Here is a 1,771-nt window from a genome sequence, read left to right as displayed (position 1 = left end):
TGGCGCGCAGCTCGGGTTTGGCTTTCTCCAGCGACAAAAAAACATATCGTAGTGCGGCGAGTCTCCAGTAGCGGAACATCCTGACGCTGTTTTAATAAAGAGAACACCTGGTGAACGCTGAACTTACCACCAATCAATAGGGTCAAATCCAACAATTGAAGACTCGATCAGCTCTTGGGTAACGTCTCTCAACATGTGAGATGTTGGGGAACCTGGAAAAACTGCTGCCCGAAGCTCCAGTCTTGCGGAGCCCTCTTGTTTGACTTCGGCTTCATGACCAGCGCAGGTGTCGTAGAGTACACCAAGTGACTCAACATCTGATAAGAATGACTTCAAGCGGTGGGGTAGAAGGTCCTGGGCTCTGTGTCGGCGAAATTGGCCTGGATGAATCTGATATGTCGCACACTTGTCTGTTGTGTAAACGTTGACATATTTTACATGGTCGTCGGCACCAAGTGTGGGTACCTCGACGCGGAATCCGGACAGGTCATAGAGCAGAGAACAGACATCCTTCTTGAAATGTCTTCCCTCGATGGTCTGCGAAATTTCCTCCACTGATGGGGTTGGCAGAGCATACTCCAGTACCTTTTGATGACTGTCAGTACGCCATTGCAGCGCTAGGCCCGGTGCATGGATCTCCACTCCAACATCAATGTACCACTGGGACATGGGGGTTTGAAGCATCTGGCCCGTCTCGAATGTTGCGAAGGCATCATCGAAAGCGTCGTCACAGTCTTGTGGGTTGGCTGCGCTGTGAATGGTTCTCCCCTTGATTCCTCGTAGTTCGTGCACGAAGAAGCTGTCGCGGAAGACCGGGTGGTTGTTCAAGTTGGTGCGGAGAGTTGTTGCAAAGTCGTGCAACTTGCGGTGAGGTATGTTCCGGGTCGTGAAGTGGAACTGTTTTCGCATATCCCGCATGGACATTAGGCATGCTTCATAATTAACGGGCCAATGAGCGATGGACTTTGGCTCAACAGCTACAACCGTTGGCCTGATGCAGGAGTCATATAGGAGAGCCATTTCCTCTTTGCTGACGCGAGGAACGCCTTCTGGCTTGTACATATGAGGGAAAAAAATCATCGTCTTCTGCCGATGACCGGCGGTGCCTAGGCATACGTTTGGAATTCGATGAAGGTCAATCTGGCGCAAATGGTCCCAGTGCTGGTGTTAACGCGTTATATAAACGTTTTCCAATCTACGTCTGATCACTTACAGCCAATCGAATTGTTTTCTTCAGATGATTTGACTTTAGTAGGCTGTCTCTGAAGTTTGCCGCTGGGTAAACCGCCAACGAGGTCCGCAAGGGGATGTTTGTGGTGATTCCGATAATGGAGTCGAAGTCTCTGGTAACCGCGATGTTGTCGATATCGGCAGGGGACACGCAGTCCTTGAAGACGTTTATATTCAGACGTCTTTCTCCCGCGGCCGTCTTTTTACGTCCTGCCAGCACAAGCCTGACAAAATCGGGGACTGTGAGGCGTCCTGTCAACATTTCCTTGGCGAGCTCCACAAATTCCTGCATAGATAATGTTTCCGTCGGTAACTGCTCGTCAGGATATGGCGGCATGGTGAGTGGTGAGTCGTTGGCTGCCTTCAGGGTGTCGGATACTGTATATATCTGCAAGACACAGCGCTTTTGTGGCTGACGGTTTGGCTGATTTGCAAATTTTGACCGTACAGCTTCATGATAGTCCCCACCTGATACCACATGCGCAGTTGCACAGATCTTAGGTGGGCTCGGGGCAGCCGCCAGTGGCGGCTTGACGCTGCT

At 50.9% G+C, this 1,771-nt stretch overlaps 1 protein-coding gene across 1 annotated transcript; it reads right to left on the bottom strand.

Annotated features, from left to right (window-relative positions):
* Window positions 1–123: 123 nt before the first annotated feature.
* On the bottom strand, window positions 124–1,567 carry PHACADRAFT_108042 (uncharacterized protein; the record flags this gene model as incomplete). Its single annotated transcript, XM_007402502.1, has 2 exons — window positions 124–1,161; window positions 1,214–1,567. The coding sequence occupies 2 exons, from the start codon at window positions 1,565–1,567 to the stop codon at window positions 124–126; spliced, it is 1,392 nt and encodes a 463-aa protein (XP_007402564.1).
* Between the last annotated feature and the right edge of the window lie 204 nt (window positions 1,568–1,771).

Source organism: Phanerochaete carnosa, assembly GCF_000300595.1.
Source record: "Phanerochaete carnosa HHB-10118-sp unplaced genomic scaffold PHACAscaffold_200, whole genome shotgun sequence".
Lineage (NCBI taxonomy): Eukaryota > Fungi > Basidiomycota > Agaricomycetes > Polyporales > Phanerochaetaceae > Phanerochaete > Phanerochaete carnosa.
The sequence above is the reverse complement of the archived record's forward strand: the minus strand, read 5'-3'. Positions and strand labels throughout refer to the sequence as shown.